Source organism: Salmo salar, chromosome 25 (assembly GCF_965601325.2).
Source record: "Salmo salar chromosome 25, fSalSal1, whole genome shotgun sequence".
Lineage (NCBI taxonomy): Eukaryota > Metazoa > Chordata > Actinopteri > Salmoniformes > Salmonidae > Salmo > Salmo salar.
In genome coordinates, this window is record NC_138315.1 from 50,148,827 (window position 1) to 50,170,196 (window position 21,370).

General features: G+C 41.8%; 1 protein-coding gene across 1 annotated transcript; it reads right to left on the reverse strand.

Moving 5' to 3' along the window:
• Positions 1 to 9,333: 9,333 nt before the first annotated feature.
• Positions 9,334 to 20,670, reverse strand: LOC106595639 (uncharacterized). The gene is made up of 9 exons (XM_045707718.2): positions 20,519 to 20,670; positions 20,089 to 20,204; positions 19,616 to 19,717; positions 19,354 to 19,515; positions 19,100 to 19,237; positions 15,160 to 15,211; positions 14,899 to 14,925; positions 14,772 to 14,798; positions 9,334 to 14,257 (listed from the first exon to the last, which is right to left on the reverse strand). The coding sequence occupies exons 1-9, from the start codon at positions 20,535 to 20,537 to the stop codon at positions 13,722 to 13,724; spliced, it is 1,179 nt and encodes a 392-aa protein (XP_045563674.2). The 5' UTR covers positions 20,538 to 20,670; the 3' UTR covers positions 9,334 to 13,721.
• Between the last annotated feature and the right edge of the window lie 700 nt (positions 20,671 to 21,370).

A 21,370-nucleotide genomic window follows, 5' to 3' on the forward strand; every position in this document is an offset into this window, starting at 1 on the left:
CCAACATTTATTATTGAAGTAGCAGTCCTGGGTGTGCATTCTGACGAAGACAACAAAAGGTAATCAAACTTTTATAATAGTAAATATGATTATGGTGAGTGCTAAACTTGCCGGGTGTCTAAATAGCGAGCCCGTGATGCCTGGGCTATGTACTTAGAATATTGCAAAATGTGCTTTCACCAAAAAGCTATTTTAAAATCGGACATATCGAGTGCATAGAGGAGGTCTGTATCTATAATTCTTAAAATAATTGTTATGCTTTTTGTGAACGTTTATCGTGAGTAATTTAGTAAAATGTTAGCGAATTCCCCGGAAGTTTACGGGGGGTATGCTAGTTCTGAACGTCACATGCTAATGTAAAAAGCTGGTTTTTGATATAAATATGAACTTGATTGAACAAAACATGCATGTATTGTATAACATAATGTCCTAGGGTTGTCATCTGATGAAGATCATCAAAGGTGAGTGCTGCATTTAGCTGTCTTCTGGGTTTTGGTGACATTATATGCTGGCTTGAAAAATGGGTGTCTGATTATTTCTGGCTTGGTACTCTGCTGACATAATTTAATGTTTTGCTTTCGTTGTAAAGCCTTTTTGAAATCGGACAGTGTGGATAGATTAACGAGAGTCTTGTCTTTAAATAGCTGTAAAATAGTCATATGTTTGAGAAATTGAAGTAATAGGATTTTTAACGTTTTGAAAATCGCGCCACAGGCTGCCAGTGGCTGTTACGTAGGTGGGACGCTAGCCCATAGAGGTTAACTCGGACTGGTGTGTTTGTAAATCCTCATTTGGTAATGCGGAAATTAGCCACCACATAAGTCTACAGCTGTAATGCACTAGTTTTGGGCAGTCTACAGGGATGACCTATGGACTTCTGGGAAGAAAACTGGTGAGTGCTGTAGAGTCAAAGGCCTAGAAGTAAATGTTAAACTTTACTAAGGCTGGTATTTTGCTTGGGCCCTTAAGTGGTCCTAGCATAAATCCTAATTGGATGTTCCGTTGTGCATGTGCGCTTATGCTTACACAAGCGCGCATGTCAAGGGAAGAAAACCAAGTATCCGGGCAGATTACAACTTGTTCAGAATGAGTCTGACGTAGTCAGGTAATTTTCAGGTCAATGCCTGGAGGTCAGTCAGAATTGGTGTCAAGGGAGTCTGTAGTGGTTTTACTACCAGTCACTGTCTTCCACTATTGTAGTGGCGATAGGTATGAAGTCTATTTCATAGCTATGTTATCCACGGAGGAGCTAACCTCACGACGGAAGTACTCTTTAAGTATTGGACCAGTCATATGTGGTGTGATCATGGTTCATGACTTCTAATAATTTTCCTCCTGAATGGAGGATCCTATTTATTAGTGACATGTGTGTTAACCTGTTATGGCTAGGGGGCAGTATTTTCACGGCTGGATAAAAAACGTACCCGATTTGATCTGGTTACTACTCCTGCCCAGTAACTAGAATATGCATATAATTATTGGCTTTGGGTAGAAAACACCCTAAAGTTTCTAAAACTGTTTGAATGGTGTCTGTGAGTATAACAGAACTCATATGGCAGGCAAAAACCTGAGAAGATTTCATGCAGGAAGTGGCCTGTCTGACAAGGTGTCGAGAGTCTTGTCTTTAAAATGCTGTAAAATAGTCATATGTTTGAAAAATTGAAGTTTTTGTATTTTTGAGGAATTTGTAATTCGCGCCACGCCTATCATTGGATATTGGAGCAGGTGTTCCGCTAGCGGAACGTCTAGATGTAAGAGGTTAACCATTGGAAGAGTGCACTGCAGATTCCCCTCCACGTGTTGCACTCTGAGTGACTCCTATGTCGCCGTTGTCAATGGTAATTTGATTGGTTAAGTCTCTAACATTCTTACTGATTGTAGCTGGACTGACTGTTGCTAGTTTTGGTACTGGTACTCAAGGGGACCAGTTATCCTACCGATTTATTCAGAAATATTATCTACCGGAACACATGATTGGAGCATATTACTAGTTGTATTGTAGTTGAACCTACACATGGCAAAGAATGGTTTATTGATGCCATTTGTTTTGGAGGTGGACAAGTCCACTGGACTTCCTTTACGACCAGTGTGGTACACCTCAGTATTATCTTAGATGTGTTCTAAGATAATCCCCGTCTAGGGGGCTGTCTGCTCCTCACTGTTCTCATAGGGGAGTTTACAACTAGATTTGATTTATGCTCTGGCGGCCTCGTACGGTGTTGTCCGTAGTCTTGACCCCCCCACCGGCCTCGATGAGGCTCATCATGGGTCTGGGCTACTATTCCCCCCCTTTGTGCCTCGGGACCCCCCCACCAGCGGGTGGTGTTGGTGTCCGATGCGCAAATGAAAAGGTCGGACCCTATGTACGAGTTGTCAGCGGCCGCGTTGTTATGAGAATGGCTGTAACCTTTCAACCAAATCTCCTGGTGTTTGTGCTTCAAAACGCTCAGTGGCTGTCGAGGCATGTCAGTCACCACCGCGTCCGCGTGTGGCAACCTCTTCATTACCTGCGAACTGAGACGAGGATATCGGTCTGTGATATCGCAAAGTGTTTCACCAGTGGGAGTCATCGGGTCAGTTGCTGGACTGACGCCATTAGTGTCATTGTAAGGGGTGACAGTGCCCAACAAAGCGGAAGGTGTATCATCGGAAGCAGAGTATACTCTGCGCATCAATGTTTTTCTTGCTGAGACGGCCGCAGTGCTTGCGGAAGTGTCCAAAGGGCAAGAGAAGTTCATCTCAACTATCGTATTGCACGACTGCAAGGAGGAGGGAAGTTGCTTATTCACAGAGACAGCTGGCTCGAAATCATGAAAAGAATGGTCAATCAGGTTGGCTGATGGAATGTGTTGAGATATCGTACTATCTCCGTGGATCGGATTCTGTACCAAGAGGTTTCTAAACGTCTTTTTCCCAAGGGGTGCTTTCGACAGATACCCCTCGTGAATGACTGCGTTGCAGCTAGCGTTAGGGGGAGACAGTGTGGTCAGTGGAGAAAGCACTGTGGCCTGTGACCATACCTGGTTGGTTTTCCAATCCATCAATGGGAGTAACCGATCCATCAAGTCTGCTCCAAGTAGCAGGGGTACAGTTTCGAGGCTGGTAACATACACAGGGTGAACGAGCGATACGTCCTGGAAGTGTAGTTTCAGCATGACTCTCAATGTGAGAGGCGAGGTAGTCTGAGTGACCCCTCGAAGTGTAGTGTCGCATCGTTCCACTTTTAACCAACGTTTAGTTGGCTTCAAAGCCCTTTTTAGATCATCAAACAATGTTTGAGAGATGAGTGATATTGTCGCACCCGAATCAATTAGCGCATGACAAGCTAAGCAGTCCTCCAGGACTGTTTCCAGGTATGGCCGTTTAGATTCGTGGTTAGTGGACATATTCCCCACAAAGTGGAGTGGTCATTCGCAACGACGTGATGTGCCATGTCTGTTCAAGATGGAAGCAGATTGACTTTTCCGATTTTGAGTGGGCTTGGCTTTAACGAAGCGTTTGACCTTTATCTTCGCAACTTTTGTATCAGAGTCTATAGACAGAGCCCGGGGGCTTGTTTCTTGATCAAGCCGGCCCTGGATAGGGTCTTAAATGAGAGCGGGAGAAATTTGAACTTTAACGTCCATGCTATGGGTGTTAATTCCTGCGGACCTGGTGTCCGGTAATTCCCCGTCTAGTCCTTGTGACTTATCTTTTACCCTTTTCTCAAATTGTTCTCGCTTAAGTTCTTCCCGTAGTGGGACTTCTGGAGAACATTGGTCTACGTTTTGATCGTCCTTCAACCCTTTGTTACCCTTGTGCTCTGACACTTTTTGTGGGCTGGGTGCAGGAACGTAGCGAACGGGTCGATTGTAGCGGTAGTCATGTTGATGGCTACGTACTTTACAGTTATTTCGACCGCGGAGGTTATTGGAACCATGGTTTTGTGATAGAAACTGTTGTTGTACGTCATCTCTCGACGTTCCAATACCTGATAATGCACCCTCTAACTGGAGTGAGTGCTCCTGGTCAAACTTCAAAACCGAGTGGTCAGGGCTCTTAGCGTTGTGAACTATTGATGCCTCAAAAGCTGTGCTTGCAAGCTCTCTGAGTTGTAAGATAGGCAAGCCAACGTGGGTGGCAGGGCCCAAGTAGGTAATGAAGGTGGGATACATGTTCGACAGAAACATTTGTATGAATGGTAACAGCTCTTCCATTCCTGTTTCTGTGAGTAGGCCAAAGTAAGCTGAACGAAGCCTATGATAGTAAGCTTGTGGGTGTTCGTTCCGAGCTTGTTTGACGGTGTTAGCCAGTGAGCTATCGTGTTTGCGAGTCGCAGAACCACTGAATTCTAATATCAAAGCTGTGGCAAGTTTAGCGTAGTCATTTAGCACGTGTTGCTGTTGTAGGCGAATGAACCTCGTCACGTGTCTATTCGACGTTCGCTTCAACAGGTAAACCCTGTCAGAACCCGTAGCGTTCGGGTAGCCATCCAACGCGTCCTCTATGTCAGCTAGGAACGTCTCAGTATCGTTTGGCTGACCTGGAACGGGGTCAAAGGTGGGGAAATTCTTGACGAGTTTGTCAAGGTATTCCGCGCCAAGCGGGCGGAGAGGTTTGGCTTCATCCTGTGGAGAAATTGGGTCTGAAAGGCCAAGAGAAGAAGCCAAGCCTTGTTGTTGTTGACCAAGAGGCGCCATATTACTCAGTGCCGAAGGGCCAAGAGGAGAAGACTGAGGGACACATGAGGGAGGCAAGGTCTGAAACCTATTGTCTTCACTCCTGTGAGTACAGGGCTCCGGTTGCTTGGATGGGTAGTCGCGCTGTAGAGCGTGACCATTCTGGATTTCCTCCAGATGGTACCTAAGGGTGGAATTCTGCTGCATTGCAGAGTCCACTTGAGCGCTTAGAGTACCGATTTTGGACACGTGAGTGTCACACCTGCTCCTTTCGGTCTCAAACTTATCTGTCATGGTTTGCAGATAGAGGTCTTGAGTACGGAGCGAGAGATTCAGTGATGAGATTTCCTCTGCTTACTTAGAAATCAATATTTCCATCCTCATCACCTTAGTTCTCTCATCATTCATTTGGTCAGCGACTTCAATAAGTTCTGCTGATTTATCATCCAACTTTGTCATTGTGTTCATTAACTGATCGTCTTTGGTCTGCAGCGCTTTGAGGAGAACCGTGTTATTTTGAGTAACATTCAACAAAACAGCATGCATATTGTCAAGTTGAGCGCTCCTGTTTGTAGATAACTCTTCAGATTTATCTAGTTTGGCGTGGACATCATCGTATTTAGTTTTGGCTAAATCGAGTTGTTCCTGTAGCATATGATTTTGTTCCTGTAGAAAACGATTTTGTTGAAGAGCTTGTGCTTGTTCATCGTCGTACGTTTTTGCAATTACATTTAATTGTTCAGTTTTCAAGCGCAGTTCCATAGCTAGCAGAATTTTTCCCTTTTCTGCATTTGTCATTGGTTTCCCGGTTCTCTCCACCTGTCCCTTTATGTCTACCGTTACCTGCTCGTGCTTCAGCTGTGCACTGCAGTATTGGACAGATGCCAATCTCGGATGGCAAGACATCAGAGCTAGACTGGAGAGAACCTTTACGAGGCCTGCGCCCGATGGTTGGCTTTGGAAAGCATTGTTGTCTGCTTTTCCACTAATGGCATAATTAGGGTTGTTATCGCTGCTGAGGTCAGAGATCAATCAATTTACGGGTGGAGGTTCACTAATTAGAGGGCGAGTGGGGACCACTCCCTCTGATAGCTTGCACATTATTAGAACATTTGAAAGAAAAAATGTTTTTCCTAATTTTCCAAAATTTGGTTTTGGAATGTGGGGAGCTGCAAAGACGATTTTAATCTATTTATAGACGTTAATGAACCATCAGTACTGTACAGTACTGTGGAAGTTGGACGTGAATGAATTTGCAAAAGCAAATTGAATTAATCAATGCCAATGATTAGTCCTACCTGGGTAGGCTATCTGGGTAATAAACTTGAATTACCTGAGAGGTTGCTTCATCCAGGTTAATATGCAAAGTTTAAGTTGTCTCATTTAATTGGAAGAACCTAGAAAGGTATGTTCGACAATTTAATTTAATAAATTGAATGAGACGATAATCCATACAATCTCCATTGATTGGATATCATAAGTGTAAACCGTAGGTCAAATGTTGGGACCCTTCACCACTAGGGTACGCTCCTCCCTGGGGCTGAAGCCACATGGGATTCACTCCCGTCAGTAATGGGTTTGACTGAATGTGCTTTGCTAAAGCAGATTTTTACTGATTAATCTATTTATGATATCTCAAACCTGTATAGGCTATCTGGGAATTAACTTTGAATTACCTGAGAGGTTGCTTCATCAAGGTTAATATGCAAAGTTTAAGTTGTCTCATTTAATTGGAAGAACCTAGAAAGGTATGTTTGACAATTTAACTAAATAAATTGAATGAGGCAATGATACCCAAGCAATTCAGATTGCGGGGTTATCATAACAGTAATGTAGTTTAAATGTTTAGGGTACATTCACCACTATACTTTCCCTTAAGGCCGAAGCCACATGGGATTCACTCCCGTCAGTAATGGGTTTTACTGAATGTGCTTTGCTAAAGCAGATTTTACTGATTAATCTATTTATGATAAATCAAACCTTTAAAGGCTATCTGGGAATTAACTTTCAATTAACCTGAGAGCTTTGCTTCATCTAAGTTAAGTTTGGAAAAAGTTAATCATGTCTCATTGTAGAAGCCCAATCAATTTTGGATATTATTTAACCTCTTACATCTAGACGTTCCGCTAGCGGAACACCTGCTCCAATATCCAATGATAGGCGTGGCGCGAATTACAAATTCCTCAAAAATACAAAAACTTCAATTTTTAAAACATATGACTATTTCACAGCATTTTAAAGACAAGACTCTCCTTTATCTAACCACACTGTCCGATTTCAAAAAGGCTTTACAGCGAAAGCAAAACATTAGATTATGTCAGCAGAGTACCAAGCCAGAAATAATCAGACACCCATTTTTCAAGCTAGCATATAATGTCACAAAAACCCAGAAGACAGCTAAATGCAGCACTAACCTTTGATGATCTTCATCAGATGACACACCTAGGACATTATGTTATACAATACATGCATGTTTTGTTCAATCAAGTTCATATTTATATCAAAAAACAGCTTTTTACATTAGCATGTGACGTTCAGAACTAGCATACCCCCCGCAAACTTCCGGAGGAATTTGCTAACAATTTACTAAATTACTCACGATAAACGTTCACAAAAAGCATAACAATTATTTTAAGAATTATAGATACAGAACTCCTCTATGCACTCGATATGTCCGATTTTAAAATAGCTTTTTGGTGAAAGCACACTTTGCAATATTCTAAGTACATAGCCCGGCAACACAGGGCTAGCTATTTAGACACCCGGCAAGTTTAGCACTCACCAATATCAGATTTACTATTATAAAAGTTTGATTACCTTTTGTTGTCTTCGTCAGAATGCACTCCCAAGACTGCTACTTCAATAACAAATGTTGGTTTGGTCCAAAATAATCCATCGTTATATCCAAATTGCGGCATTTTGTTCGTGCGTTCCAGACAGTATCTGAAAGGGTAAATAAGGGTCGTGCGCATGGCACAATTCGTGACAAAAAAAATCTAAATATTCCATTACCGTACTTCGAAGCATGTCAACCGCTGTTTAAAATCCATTTTTATGCCATTTTTCTCGTAAAAAAGCGATAATATTCCGACCGGGAATGTCCATTTAGCTAAACAGAGGAAAGTAAACAAAGCTTTTGGTCGACGCGGGCACGAGCCTGAGTCTCACAGTACTGTAACCAGCCACTACCCAAACGCGCTACTTTTTTTCAGCCAGAGCCTGCAAAGCCACGATTCAGCTTTTTACCGCCTTCTGAGACCCTATGGCAGCCGTAGGAAGTGTCACGGGACAGCTAAGATCCTCACTCTTCAATAAACAGAGACAAGAAGAACGACACCTTGTCAGACAGGCCACTTCCTGCATGAAACCTTCTCAGTTTTTTGCCTGCCAAATGAGTTCTGTTATACTCACAGACACCATTCAAACAGTTTTAGAAACGTTAGGGTGTTTTCTATCCATATGTAATAAGTATATGCATATTCTAGTTACTGGGTAGGAGTGGTAACCAGATTAAATCGGGTACGTTTTTTATCCAGCCGTGAAAATACTGCCCCCTAGCCATAACAGGTTAAAAGATCCACTTGAAAAGGTAAATCTGGCAATTTCACTTGTTAGTTAAATTGAATGAGACGTCATATCCAGTCAATTGCGATTGTCTGGATATCTTACCGTGATCCACGTTTGGATTTCCCCTAGAGATGTACTGGCGATTCTTCAACACCAGGGTATAGAATGCTGAAATTAAACGGAAGTACAAAGGTCGGACTTCCGTCGCGCTAGCGGAGGAATTTTAAACATGGTACGGGGAGGGTAAAATGTTCCCTCTCTGTTAGCTTGCAGTAATGCTAAGCTCTTCCTAACTTTTTTCAGGAGTATCACTTCCAAGCACCAAAATAGGGTCCTTTCACTATGGAAAGGGTGGGTTTTCTAGTGACGTCTCACCTTAACCCCATTCAGCATATTCTGCTAGCGTTTATGATGACCGGAGCGACACGGTACTTAAATACAGATACGCATACGGTCTGCCCACACTGTCTTAGTGCGGTAGGCAAATTATTCGGCTCGGTCACCGAGTATTCTTCTAATTTCTAACCTTACTCTAGAAGTTAATATTGACCGACAGAAATAGTACCGTTTGGCCTAACGGACTAAATCTGGAATTTATCCCTCACTGCTATCGACATAAGACCGGAGCCACTCTAAATAGCTTCTCCCAATGGAAAATACACAATCACTTTGTTTAGATAGCAGGCTGTTTGTACAATTCTGTTCGCACAATTCATATATAGAATTTCACAGCAAAGTCCAATTCTATCTTAGATTCCTCGCACGGGGGCTCCATATATGTCGTGTCTTTGGGGTACCATTAAACTGAAGACATGTTTATCAATTAATTCCCTGTAATTATTATCACGCGATCAAACTGATTAATCGTTTAATTGTAATTAACTAGGAGATCGGGGCACCAAGGAAAATATTCAGATTACAAAGTTATAATTTTCCTAATATAACTTTCCTATATTATAACATTATATATTATATTCTATTATAGTATAGGCCGATTATCTTCTGGTTTAAATGGTGTATTTTACCTCGCGTCCAGTCTCATTCCAAACGTCGTAAATTGTTGTATCTGCACGAACCCAGTCTTTACTAAGAGTCATCCATACATCAATTGTCTTAAAATCTTTTATTTACTAAACTAAGTAATTCACAGAAAGTATACAAACAGTAATTATCATCACAAAGAATTGGTAGAGTAATGTGCCCTAGTGGTCTAAACAGGCATGGCTGGTCTGTTAGACAATGGGTCATAAAAGGTTCAGCTGAGGAGGCACACAGAGTTCATTAATATTAACAATTGACATGCTAATCCTTTGCACATGAACGCTCACTCATTCGGGAACAATTGCAATCAATATATATTTACGCTCAGTGTGTCGTCGGGATCCTTGTTGGAGCGTCGTTCTGTTGGAGAGTTTTGTCCGCGTTCTCTCTCTCTCTCTCTCTCTCTCGGTTAGAATGGATCTTTCAAAGCGACATTCATTAATGTCGTCATAGAATGGATGTTTCGTCGGTCTTCGCGTTCAATGATATAATTTCTAGCTGCAGACTATTAATTAATATCAAAGACTTGTTCTTATTCTGTCGATATCGATAGTCTAAAAGTTAACCACGTGGTATAGTTCACTTTCAGTAGCGGAATTGGATGGTCAAACCTATTGGCCAACTCGCAATGGAGTGGAGGCCTGGTCTGAAGAAATGTAAATCAGGGTGGGGTGTTATAGTGAACATAGAACAGGCTTGTCACATGACGCCTGGTCCTGTCTGTGTCCCTGGGGGCGTGCCGATGACTGAGTTAAGCTTGGTACAGAAATACAATTCTATCACATTAACATCAGTACATAGCATCTCAATGTATTACAAATAGCTTTATCCTTATTAATACATTCTATACAACCATTTGGATGCAAGTCCCATCGCTGAGGCTATTATATAAACAGTTTTATGGTAATATGGCTATATTGTCTCTTCTGAATATCACAAAATTGTACCAAGTGGACCAGTTCGTAGCTGGATTCTTCACCAGTCTTCCATACCTTCTCCAGAACACAAATGTCGCTTGGCTCCCCAATTCTGTGAGTTGGAAGAATTTCCTGTGTCTCTCTATGGGCCATGTGGCAAGAGATTCTCCTCGATTCTCCTCACACAGGGCCTGGGTGGGGGGAGGTAGGTTGGGGGATGGTGCAAGGGGGGAGGGGGTCAACTGTCCTCCCTGTACTCAAAGAGGCCAACGTCATGACACAGGCCTACCTCAAAAACACAGGCCTACCTCATAAACACAGTCTTACCTCATAAACACATTCTTACATCATAAACAGAGTCTTACCTCATAAACACGGGCCTACCTCAAAAACACAAGCCTACATCAAGAACACAGGCCGACCTCATGAACACAGTCTTACCTCATAAACACATTCTTACATCATAAACAGAGTCTTACCTCATAAACACATTCTTACATCATAAACAGAGTCTTACCTCATAAACACGGGCCTACCTCAAAAACACAAGCCTACATCAAGAACACAGGCCGACCTCATGAACACAGTCTTACCTCATAAACACATTCTTACATCATAAACAGAGTCTTACCTCATAAACACAGTCCTACCTCATAAACACAGTCCTACCTAAAAAATACAGTCCTACCTAAAAAACACAGTCCTACCTAAAAAACATAGTCCGACCACATAAACACGGGTCTACCTCAAAAACACACGCCTACCTCAAAAACACAGGCCGACCTCATGAACACAGTCTTACCTCATAAACACGGTCCTACCTCAAAAACATAGGCCTACCTCAAAAACATAGGCCTACCTCAAAAACACTGTCTTACCTAATAAACACAGGCCTACCTCAAAAACACAGGCCAATCTCATGAACACAGTCTTACCTCATAAAAATGGTCCTACCTCAAAAACACAGGCCTACCTCAAAAACACAGGCCTACCTCAAAAACACAGGCCTACCTCATAAACACTGTCTTACTTAATAAACACAGGCCTACCTCATAAACACAGGCCTACCTCAAGGACACAGGCCGACCTCATGAACACAGTCTTAACTCATAAACACATTCTTACATCATAAACAGAGTCTTACCTCATAAACACAGTCCTACCTCATAATCACAGTCCTACCTAAAAAAACACAGTCCTACCTAAAAAACATAGTCCGACCACATAAACACGGGTCTACCTCAAAAACACACGCCTACCTCAAAAACACAGGCCGACCTCATGAACACAGTCTTACCTCATAAACACATTCTTACATCATAAACAGAGTCTTACCTCATAAACACGGGCCTACCTCAAAAACACAAGCCTACATCAAGAACACAGGCCGACCTCATGAACACAGTCTTACCTCATAAACACATTCTTACATCATAAACAGAGTCTTACCTCATAAACACAGTCCTACCTAAAAAACACAGTCCTACCTAAAAAACATAGTCCGACCACATAAACACGGGTCTACCTCAAAAACACTGTCTTACCTAATAAACACAGGCCTACCTCATAAACACAGGCCTACCTCATTACCTCAAAAACAGTCCTACCTCAAAAACACAGTCCGACCTCATGAACACAGGCCTACCTCATAAACACAGGCCTACCTCATAAACACAGGCCCACCTCATGAACACAGGCCTACCTCATGAACACAGTCTTACCTCATAAACATGGTCCTACCTCAAAAACACAGGCCTACCTCAAAAACACAGGCCTACCTCAAAAACACAGGCCTACCTCATAAACACTGTCTTACCTAATAAACACAGGCCTACCTCATAAACACAGGCCTACCTCATTACCTCAAAAACAGTCCTACCTCAAAAACACAGTCCGACCTCATGAACACAGGCCTACCTCATAAACACAGGCCTACCTCATAAACACAGGCCTACCTCATAAACACAGGCCTACCTCATAAACACAGGCCGACCTCATAAACACAGGCCGACCTCATAAACACAGTCCGACCTCATAAACACAGTCATACCTAAAAAACACAGGCCGACCTCATAAGCACAGTCCTACCTAAAAAACATAGTCCTGCCTCATAAACACGGGTCTACCTCAAAAACACAGGCCGACCTCATAAACACAGGCCTACCTCATAAACACAGTCTTACCTCATAAACACATTCTTACATCATAAACACAGTCCGACCTCATAAACACGGGTCTACCTCATACACGGGCCGACCTCATAAACACAGGCCGACCTTATAAACATAGGCCGACCTCATAAACACAGTCTTACCTCATAAACACAGTCTTACCTCATAAACATAGTCTTACCTCATAAACACAGTCTTACCTCATAAACAAGCTGGCTGGGGAGAGAAAAGGTGAGACTGACTGATGCTGATAGACAAATTTATCTGATTGGTTTAGACATCATCTGTGCCTATATAAACATCCTCATGAAATGTCATGAATTGAATTCTTCAAATGGTCTGTTTGAACAAAAATATAAAGGCAACATATAAAGTGTTGGTCCCATGTTTCATGAGCTGAAATAAAATATCAAACCAAGGAAGCCAAGATACTAAAATATACTTAGTTCAATCCATGCTTGAAAGAATAACATAAAGTGCAAAGTGCAAAGTGCAAAACAAAAAAATAAGCATACATTTTAGCTACTATAGCTTTGTCAGTACTGTACAAACTCATAGAGGAAGTATGAAAAATAAATATAATTACTGTAGCTAACCTCAACTGATGAAATCAAAGTAAACATCTAATGTCACATTATCATTAAATTCACAAAGTAAATCTTCCCAAGTCATAAAGGGGCAGCAGGTAGCCTGGTGTTTAGAGCATTGGACTAGTAACCAGCAAGTAACCTAGTGTTGAGAGTGTTGGACTAGTAACTGACAGATTGCAAGATCGAATCCCCGAGTTGACAAGGTAAAAATCTGTCGTTTTGCCCCTGAACAAGGCAATCATTGAAAATAAGAATTTGTTCCTAACTGACTTGCCTAGTTAAATAAGAATGATGATAAATTATCATTACATTCCCAAAGTAAAGCTTCCCAAATCATAAAGAAAGATAAATCTGGCTTCATGATGCAGACACTCTATAGAAATCACCTGTTTGCTACAGTCTAACTGGAGTAAGGATAATACATGGCCACCATTATGGATTACCATCAACCTGCTGTGCTTGGGGATGGAAGAGAACAGAACAGAAGTTACTAAATATTGTATACACCATGTCATGTATGGAATTAGCTGTGTTTTTTGCCATAATTGGTTCCATCGTGGGCAGACTAATTTCCCCAAATGTCCATGTTATAAATAGGGTAATGTCATCACTTAGAATAAATTATGGCCTGTGGTCAAGGGTGGTTCTAGGGTGATCTAGGGTGGTCTAGGTTTGTCAAGGGTGGTCTAAGGGGGGTCTAGGTTTGTCTAGTGTGGTTCTTAGACATGAGACATCCTCAATGACTTCTGTGTCTTTTCTTTTCCATTTAGCTGTGTACTACAGTATGATAAGGTCTCTGTCTGTCTCTACTGTGCCAAAGACTGGATAAACCTGTTCAGAAAACGTGTCATTGAAGGTGTAGATATGACTGCGTGCTACAACATTATAAAAGGAGAGCTGCCCCTCCTCAATGTCAAGGTAGACCCCAATCTTCTTGAGATGTTCTGGAATCTTGATATCAACAGCCGGAACCGTTAGAGCCTTCAGCCCACCGACCTGCATCCGAAGTGTCCAGTAACCTGTTGATGTGTTCAGTTCACTGAAGCCTCTTCTTGGTGCAGACTCCCTAGCTATCCCTATCCTCCAGTCTGTCTTCCTTTTCACCCCCACCTCCCAGTAGTACCTACCCTTGGTAAAGCCCTGTGTTCCCAGTGCACACCACCACCCATCATACTTGTGAGATGCGCCGTAGCGACGGTATCCATCTCTAGGATCATGTTTACTCTCTATTATTTTGCCCACTCTCACACGTTTCTGATTGTTGGACACTATGAAATCTGGATTGGCTGATTCAGGGTCCAAGAGAATGTCAACTGTAAGTACAAAAAAAAGAATGTGCAGGATAATTGATTTACATAATGTAACTTTTTCATTTGTGAATAAAACAAAAATATTAAAAACAATTCTGAATTAAGACTGCCATTGTGATGTTGTCACGATTCCTACCGACGGTGGCGCCCCCTCCTGCTCGGGTGGCGCTCGGCGGTCGTCGTCACCGGCCTATTAGCTACCACCGATTCCCTTTTTGTTTTTCCCTTTTTTTATGTTTTCTCACCTGCCCTGAGTTAGGTAATTAAGAGGGCTATTTAGTTCAACTGGCCCGCACCCTATTGTGCGGGATTGTTTTTCTGTATGTCAACTGCGTTTGTTGACTGTGCTTGTCCATTGTATTTTTCCCTGTTGTTGGGAGACCTCTTATTTTGTACGGGTGGTTCTTAATTAAAATTACCACACAGTGTTCGCTGCTTCCTGCGCTTCTTTCCGCCACACCACAGACAAGACATTACAGATGTTGAAAAATCATAATGGTTTAGTAGTTTAATTTACCTGATGCTTTTCTTATCCAGTCCCATACTGAAATAAAACAATGTTTGAAAACCTGATGAGTTTACAACCGAAAAGTAATTTGAAAAAAGTGAATTCAACTGAATTTATTTTTAATCCTACTGCTTACCTGGTTCAGGAATCACTGTGGTGAAGGCTGAGGACAAAATGAAAGCATTTTGAAGAACTGTCAATTCATGCAGGCATTTTCTTAATCAAACAGAAAGTGTTTGAGTAATGATAAAATTGGTTTTGTGCAGATTTAAAAAGTGTTTGAGAACTGAAAAAAACAGGTTTCGTGCAGGTCAAATTATATATTGAAAGTATTGTGTAGGCCTACAGTCAATGTAATACTCATGTTATCTTAGCTCATGTTAAAAATGAGATGTACCTGAGTGTTTGAACCTCTGCTTGGATTTGAGCCATAGCTCTGGGATGGAGCCCTGTATGACAAAGTGACCAATAATTAATGATGAATTATCCTATTAATCACTCGTAAATATATTCCAACATCATTTTTATTTTTTATTTTTATTTATTTCACCTTTATTTAACCAGGTAGGCAAGTTGAGAACAAGTTCTCATTTACAATTGCGACCTGGCCAAGATAAAGCAAATCAGTTCGACAACATACAAAAACACAGAGTTACACATGGAGTAAAACAACATACAATCAATGATGCAGTAGAAAAAAAAAAAAAAACAAGACTATATACAATGTGAGCAAATGATGTGAGATAAGGGAGGTAAAGGCAAAAAAATGCCATGGTGGCAAAGTAAATAAAGTATAGCAAGTAAAACACTGGAATGGTAGATTTGTAGTTTGAAGAAAGTTCAGAGAGAAAATATAAATAATATGGTGCAAAGGAGCAAAATAAATAAATACAGTAGGGGAAGAGGTAGTAGTTTGGGCTAAATTATAGATGGGCTATGTACAGGTGCAGTGATCTGTGAGCTGCTCTGACAACTGGTGCTTAAAGCTAGTGAGGGAGATAAGTGTTTCCAGTTTCAGAGATTTTTGTAGTTCGTTCCAGTCATTGGCAGCAGAGAACTGGAAGGAGAGACGACCAAAGGAGGAGTTGGCTTTAGGGGTGACCAGAGAGATATACCTGCTGGAGCACGTGCTACAGGTGGGTGCTGCTATGGTGACCAGTGAGCGGAGATAAGGGGGGACTTTACCTAGCAGGGTCTTGTAGATGACCTGGAGCCAGTGGGTTTGGCAACGAGTATGAAGCGAGGGCCAGCCAACGAGAGCGTACAGGTCGCAGTGGTGGGTAGTATATGGGGCTTTGGTGACAAAACGGATGGCACTGTGATAGACTGCATCCAGCTTGTTGAGTAGGGTATTGGAAGCTATTTTGTAAATGACATCGCCGAAGTCGAGGATTGGTAGGATGGTCAGTTTTACGAGGGTATGTTTGGCAGCATGAGTGAAGGATGCTTTGTTGCGAAATAGGAAGCCAATTCGAGATTTCACTTTGGATTGGAGATGATTGATGTGAGTCTGGAAGGAGAGTTTACAGTCTAACCAGACACCTAGGTATTTGTAGTTGTCCACAAATTCTAAGTTAGAACCGTCCAGAGAAGTGATGCTGGACAGGCGGGCAGGTGCAGGCAGCGATCGGTTGAAGAGCATGCATTTAGTTTTACTTGTGTTTAGGAGCAGTTGGAGACCACGGAAGGAGAGTTGAATGGCATTGAAGCTCGTCTGGAGGGTTGTTAACCTGTTAGGGCTAGGGGGCAGCATTGACACGGCTGGATAAAAAACATACCCGATTTAATCTGGTTACCACTCCTACTCAGTAACTAGAATATGCATATACTTATTACATATGGATAGAAAACACCCTAAATTTTCTAAAACTGTTTGAATGGTGTCTGTGAGTATAACAGAACTCAAATGGCAGGTCAAAACCTGAGAGATTCCTTTACAGGAAGTGGCCTGTCTGACCATTTGTTGAACTTCTTTTCCATCTCTATCATTTACTAAGGATCTCTGCTCTAACGTGACACTTCCCACGTCGTCCATAGGCGCTCAGAGCCCGGGAAAAAACAGAATGTCGTCATTCCAGCCCCAGGCTGAAACACATTATCGCCTTTCTCAGGTGGCCGATCAAGAGACACTAGCTTATGCGCGTGACCCCGACCGCCCCCGCCTTTGGGATTTTTTCCTCTGTTTGCCGAAAAGGAGATTCCCTGTCGGAATATTATCGCTTTTCTACGAGAAAAATTTCGTAAAAATTGATTTTAAACAGCGGTTGACATGCTTCGAAGTACGGTAATGGAACACTTAGAATTTTATTGTCACGAATTGCGCCATGCGCGTGACACTTCTTTACTATTTCGGATAGTGTCTGGAACGCACGAACAAAACGCCGCTATTCGGATATAACGATGGATTATTTTGGACCAAACCAACATTTGTTATTGAAGTAGCAGTCCTGGGTGTGTATTCTGACGAAGACAACAAAAGGTAATGAAATTTTTATAATAGTAAATATGATTATGGTGAGTGCTAAACTTGCCGGGTGTCTAAATAGCGAGCCCGTGATGCCTGGGCTATGTACTTAGAATATTGCAAAATGTGCTTTCACCAAAAAGCTATTTTAAAATCGGACATATCGAGTGCATAGAGGAGGTCTGTATCTATAATTCTTAAAATAATTGTTATGCTTTTTGTGAATGTTTATCGTGAGTAATTTAGTAAAATGTTAGCGAATTCCCCGGAAGTTTGCGGGGGGTATGCTAGTTCTGAACGTCACATGCTAATGTAAAAAGCTGGTTTTTGATATAAATATGAACTTGATTGAACAAAACATGCATGTATTGTATAACATAATGTCCTAGGGTTGTCATCTGATGAAGATCATCAAAGGTGAGTGCTGCATTTAGCTGTCTTCTGGGTTTTGGTGACATTATATGCTGGCTTGAAAAATGGGTGTCTGATTATTTCTGGCTTGGTACTCTGCTGACATAATCTAATGTTTTGCTTTCGTTGTAAAGCCTTTTTGAAATCGGACAGTGTGGTTAGATTAACGAGAGTCTTATCTTTAAATGGCTGTAAAATAGTCATATGTTTGAGAAATTGAAGTAATAGGATTTTTAAGGTTTTGAAAATCGCGCCACAGGATAGCAGTGGCTGTTACGTAGGTGGGACGAATTCGTCCCGCCTAGCCTAGAGAGGTTATTAACACAGTGTCCAAAGAAGGGCCAGAAATGTACAGAATGGTGTCGTCTGCGTAGAGGTGGATCAGAGATTCACCAGCAGCAAGAGCGACATCATTTATGTATACAGAGAAAAGAGTTGGCCCAAGAATTGAACCCTGTGGTACCCCCATAGTGACTGCCAGAGGTCCAGACAGTAGGCCCTCCGATTTGACACACTGAACTCTGTCAGAGAAGTAGTTGGTGAACCAGGCGACACAATCGTTTGAGAAACCAAGGCTACTGAGTCTGCCGATGAGGATGTGGTGATTAACAGAGTCAAAAGCTTTGGCCAGGTCAATGAATACGGCAGCACAGTATTGTTTCTTATTGATGGCGGTTACGATGTCGTTTAGGACCTTGAGCGTGGCTGAGGTGCACCCATGACCAGCTCTGAAACCAGATTGCATAGCAGAGAGGGTGCGGTGGGATTCGAAATGGTCGGTAATCTGTTTGTTGACTTGGCTTTCGAAGACCTTAGAAAGGCAGGGTAGGATGGATATAGGTCTGTAGCAATTTGGGTCAAGAGTGTCACCTCCTTTGAAGAGGGGGATGACAGCAGCTGCTTTCCAATCTATGGGAATCTCAGACGACACGAAAGAGAGGTTGAACAGGCTAGTAATAGGGGTTGCAATAATTTCGGCAGATAATTTTAGAAAGAAAGGGTCCAGATTGTCAAGCCCAGCTGATTTGTAGGGGTCCAGATTTTGCAGCTCTTTCAGAACATCAGCTGAATGGATTTGGGAGAAGGAGAAATGGGGGAGGCTTGGGCGAGTAGCTATGGGGGGTGCAGTGCTGTTGAATGCAGTAGGGGTAGTTAGGTGGAAAGCATGGCCAGCCGTAGAAAAATGCTTATTGAAATTCTCAATTATAGTGGGCTTATCGGTGGTGACAGAGTTTCCTATCCTCAGTGCAGTGGGCAATTGGGAGGAGGTGTTCTTATTCTCCATGGACTTTACAATGTCCCAGAACTTTTTAGAGTTGGAGTTGCACGAAGCAAATTTCTGTTTGAAAAAGCTAGCCTTGGCGTTTCTAACTGCCTGTGTGTATTGGTTTCTAACTTCCCTAAAAAGTTGATCATAAATTAAGAAAAAACCCTATCATACTAGGTTACTATCATGACACACCTCTTGAGGATCTTCCTGTAACACAGTCCATATGATGAAGTCCATGACAGGGAGCATGCTGGGTAGTTTCCCTCTCTTCCACTGTCTCTCCAGATCCTGCAGGACTGAATACACATCCTCTCCTGGACACACTGAGTCCTACAAAGACACAGAAAATATATGTGAGAATTTACTAACCTCAAAAAGTTGAAATGCTTTTATTTTTGTCATAATAAGCACAAGTTGTTTTAATTATTTGTTGTTAGTTGTGAGACCTGTTTTCGTGATTGTAGTCCTGCAGCCCATTCTGACACGATGCGATGAGCTTCTGCCAGTCTTCTCTCAGCCTCTTTTGGAGATGTTCTCTCCTCTACCTCATAGTCCTCCCAGCAGGTACGCGGGGGATTTGGTGAGCTCCTGCTTTGCCCCTCAGATATCTTTGAACACAGATGTTTGTCACTCATAGACAATCATGACAGGAGCATTGCATGGATTGCATTGATGTTACTGTTTTCCTGTGGTTGTTCTCAACAGTACCTTTGGTAAGATGCTCAACTCCTCCGCCCATTGTAGGATGAACTGTTGACACTCTGCCAGGCTGTAGCCATCCTCAAGGCTGGTGGTGAAATTATCTTCATACTATGGAGATAGAAAACACATATACAACTGAGATACTATGAAGATTAAAAAAGTGTATACTGAAAGGTTGTATGGAAAACACCTACATGTTCCCCTCGACCCTTCTTGCATGTGTCCTTTTACAATGCAACATCTTTATTCTTTCTCCCTATTTTTGGTATTTATTTATTCAAATGTTCCATTGTGATCTGATGTTGCTACAAATGTTTGTTACACTGAAGTTGTTTATATCCAAAAAAGAACAAGAACAAAACTGCCACCCGCCAACAGCGATTGAAAATAAAGGTCACACACACACACACACACACACACACACTCACACACACACACTCACTCACTGCGTGAATTGAGTTGTTTGTGGTTTTCCTTACCTGACAAAGGCTGAAATCAGGCTTCAAAATGTGTTGTGAACAACAATCATAGGGATGCGTTACTTTTCCACAAGACTTGCCAAAACTTCCAATGCTCTGGCTGTCTTTTAATGTTTCTGGAAATGATCATCACAACCAATGAGCATAAAGCCATTAATAACAGCAGATCTCATTTGCTGCCAAAAAAACTGCACGGTAAAAATAGACTTTCAACAGCAACAATAACAACAATAACAACAATAACAACAATAACAACAATAACAACAATAACAACATGAAAACATCTATTAGTTTATCATACTGCTTGGATCAAATTTAATTACAATATTCATTTTGAATATTTGAAAAAACACAGTGAAAGCTAAATCGACAGCTACAAAATGAATGCCTTATGTGTCTTTCTATAGTCTTACTGCAGCAATTGACTCACCTGCAGTCCAATTTTGCATTGTTTCTGAAGATTATATACACATAATGGAATTGTCTAGTCCAGAGTTAGTAGCCTAGCCTGCTTCCCATAGAGACTGAAAGGGGAAATGTTCAGTAAACAGATATAAACTGTAGCTCGACACTCCCCTCCCCCTAGGGCGCGGCGAACATACTTTTCACTTCATTCTTTCAGTCGTAGGCTACATACATGTTGTAAAGTTTGGGTTTTGTGAGAGTTGGACTTGGAAAGCACCAAAACAGGGGAATTGAAGAAATATTTTATTTACCCTGTTGGCGTAATTGATAGGAAAAGTAAACCAGTATGGGGAAAAAATGGAAGCTGTTCCAAACGACTGAATCCATGGTCAATACCATAGCTTGTTGTATAATCCGATACGGTGTACACTTCAGTTTTAATGGTGAGGTGTCACAATTTTGATTTTCGCAACAAAACACACAAACACTTCCCTATGTTTCTTTCACTCTCACAGTAAGTAAAGATGTCTAAAAACAAAACTATAACTGTTCCTCCATATCTAGGACCAGGCTGTAGATTGAGGATCTAGGACCAGGCTGTAGATTGAGGAACCAGGACCAGGCTGTAGATTAAGGAACCAGGACCAGGCTGTAGATTGAGGATCTAGGACCAGCCTTTAGATTGAGGTTTCCGAATCAAATCAAAGTTTATTTGTCACGTGCGCCGAATACATTTACGAATGTTTGGAGAATATCGTGTGAGTCCTGCTTGCTGCTGTTGTTGTTGTTGTTGTTGAAAAAATCTTTGTCTAATCCGAGGTGAGTGATCGCTGTCCTGATATCTAGAAGCTCTTTTTTTGCCGTAAAATACGGTTGC

Excerpts from the sequence above, each read along its gene's own strand:
- LOC106595639 (XM_045707718.2), bottom strand. Across the intron at positions 19,718-20,088 it reads CTGATTTCAGCCTTTGTCAG|TATGAAGATAATTTCACCAC; the intron begins GTAAGGAAAACC and ends CTATCTCCATAG. Across the intron at positions 15,212-19,099 it reads TACAGGAAGATCCTCAAGAG|GGCTCCATCCCAGAGCTATG; the intron begins GTGTGTCATGAT and ends TTTGTCATACAG.